The sequence below is a fragment of the Dermacentor variabilis genome, chromosome 9, assembly GCF_050947875.1.
Source record: "Dermacentor variabilis isolate Ectoservices chromosome 9, ASM5094787v1, whole genome shotgun sequence".
In the NCBI taxonomy this organism is placed as follows: domain Eukaryota; kingdom Metazoa; phylum Arthropoda; class Arachnida; order Ixodida; family Ixodidae; genus Dermacentor; species Dermacentor variabilis.
Window position 1 is genome coordinate 35,423,673 of NC_134576.1, and position 2,460 is coordinate 35,426,132.

The window sequence follows — 2,460 nt, forward strand, 5'->3', positions numbered from 1 at the left end:
TTCTGCGGTCCATGATACCTGAGATAAAACGGCATGCGTCAACAAACGCCTTTCCCCTCCCTGGAAAAAAAAACAAAGTTCTGGTTACGCCAGTGCATATTTATATTTTGGAGGACTTTGTAACCTCGGACGCGTTAGCCGTGCATGAGCCGTAGGTAGCGTGAAAGCATGCCGGCAGCGGGAGTGCGCCTCGGTTGTGGGCGTAACTGCTATCGCTATAAAAGTAGCACGATCATGTTGTTTGCATTGATTAACAGCCGCGGTCTACTTAAGTATACCGCTGCAGATACGATAGGTGGCGCAAGAATCTTTCACAAATCGCACTACGAAGCACATGACCTCTCTTTCGTTTAAACAATGCCGCGCGTGCTGCGTATGTGTCGTACATTTCATCGCGTCCTATAAGTATGGCCCGAGTTGCCAGGTTTTAAGATTGACTTGTCGGTTTTTTTTACCGAAGATGACGTCGTCCGGTGCATCAAAAGGGACCGAAGGCAAATGGCAACTGAGCCCCTACGAGCATCAGCGGACAGCTCAAGAAGTCATCACAGACGCCACGGAAGAGGCAGCCGTGCATGCCGACAGCATTCGCAGTGAGTTCACGTGCGCCATATGCCTAGGCTTGCTGCAGGACACTGTCGCAAGTACAGAGTGCGGCCACCGCTTCTGTGAGAAGTGCATCACTGCGGTCCTCCTCAAGAGCAACAAGATGTGCCCGGTATGTCGCACCAGGATCCCGTCGAAGCGATGTCTGCGACGTGACCATCGCATGGACAATATTATCGCTGTACTCCACCCTAACCAAGAGCAACACGGCGTGGCCCACCGGCGTCCTCCGGCTGAGCCGCCAGATTGTCGGCTCGCTCAAGCAACTGAAGAACACGACGCCGGGGACGGGTAACTGCCAAACGTGCAGCAAGAAATTCGCGCGCGCCCTGAAGACGCGAGCTTCACCGCGGATGATTATGCCAGTTGATAGCGGCAGCGACTGGCAACGTTTTGGCTGCATGGACGACTGCCCCAAGCGCGGCCAAAGACCCTTACGTCCAACAGACGGCGTCCTCGACAACACCACTATATTGTCCACACTGGAATGCGCAGGAAAAAAAAACGAACTCGGATGAAATTCGTTGAAGTGACACAAGTTTCGAGTGAAAGTAACGTTGTATACCGAGACAGTACAGCTGCCCCAGAAGGTAAACGGAGTACGCGAGAGGAGGGTGAACTGCATCTCCGTGCGCTAGCGTCGACAGCACGTACTACAGAGCATGCGCAAAAGTAATATACAGTGGCCGTTACATACTCATTTCACCTCTGCCTCATTGAAGGCTCCAGTTAAAGTGGTCTGCTTCCAACGGGAAATGCTATAGGGGAGCTTTTTGCACTTACAGCAACTATTTAGCGTTGAAGCACATCTTGTCAGAATTGTTTTCTTCCTGCACGCGCGACTATCCTCACTGGCCAAGCTTTGCTTCTCGAGGCACGCGATGATTGCCATTGTCTCTCCGTCACAGAGAACAAACTTGGCGGTTGTGCCACGGTTCGGCGATTTCTAAGCGCGATGGACTACCACCGCGTGCGGCCAATTACCAAGCTTTGTCCAAGGACTACAAAAATGGATCTGTACAAAAGACTCGCAACGCGATTATTTCTTCCCGAAAAAAAAACAGAAGTTGGGCCAGAGAAGCTGAGCACACGTGCAGGAAGCGAATGCTCCTGGCAAGGCCTGTTTGCCCCCGATAAATGCTTGCTACAAGCGCAAGGAGCTACCCTAAATGCGCCCGTTCGAATAAGCTCTCCTTCGCCTGAGCCGTCGATGAGGCAGTAGTGAGAAGCACAGCACACGGCTATCGCATATTACTTTTGTGCATGTGCTCTACTGCGCGCTGCCGCCACTAGTAGTGCACAGAGATGCAGTTCAGCCGCTGCTCGCGTGCTCCGTTTGCTTTCTGGGGCACCTCGTAAAGATGCATCTTTTCAACACAATGACCTAGATCAGACAGGAAACTCGATACACGGTGTCCGTGGATATTTTCATGCTTCGGGGAGACGGACCCACCGCGAGAAGTTGACGACGCCGCGTTTGGCGTAACTGGGCCCGGGTCAAGCCCAGCGCCGTCCCCTCGCCGTCGCAGGGCTACAGCGGCGACGTAGGAACGACGTTGAAGCCGCATCCGGTCGCGTTACTCAAAAACCATATCTGAGACTCTCCACTCGAAGACAACCGTACGCGCCAGGATATGAGCCCTTTCCTCTCGCCTCGGCGTGCGACTTGTGCCGGAGAACTTGGTATCGTACGACCGAGGCAGCCCAGCTGAAGCACACTTCATACCCTCGTGACAACTGCGAAAGGTGGCCGACGATGCTGACCATAGTTTACAAGAAGCGCTGAAAGCAACCGTTCCGCTGAAAGTTGGAACCTTGATTTGACTGTGATAGATAGGTCGTGTGTGCGTGGAA

General features: G+C 53.2%; 1 protein-coding gene across 1 annotated transcript; it reads left to right on the forward strand.

Moving 5' to 3' along the window:
* Window positions 1-460: 460 nt before the first annotated feature.
* LOC142558299 (E3 ubiquitin-protein ligase RING2-like) lies at window positions 461-901 on the forward strand. The gene has a single exon (XM_075670449.1). The coding sequence runs from the start codon at window positions 461-463 to the stop codon at window positions 899-901; it is 441 nt and encodes a 146-aa protein (XP_075526564.1).
* The last annotated feature ends 1,559 nt before the right edge of the window (window positions 902-2,460 follow it).

Excerpts from the sequence above, each read along its gene's own strand:
- LOC142558299 (XM_075670449.1), top strand. The coding sequence starts at position 461 with ATGACGTCGTCCGGTGCATCAAAAGGGACCGAAGGCAAATGGCAACTG.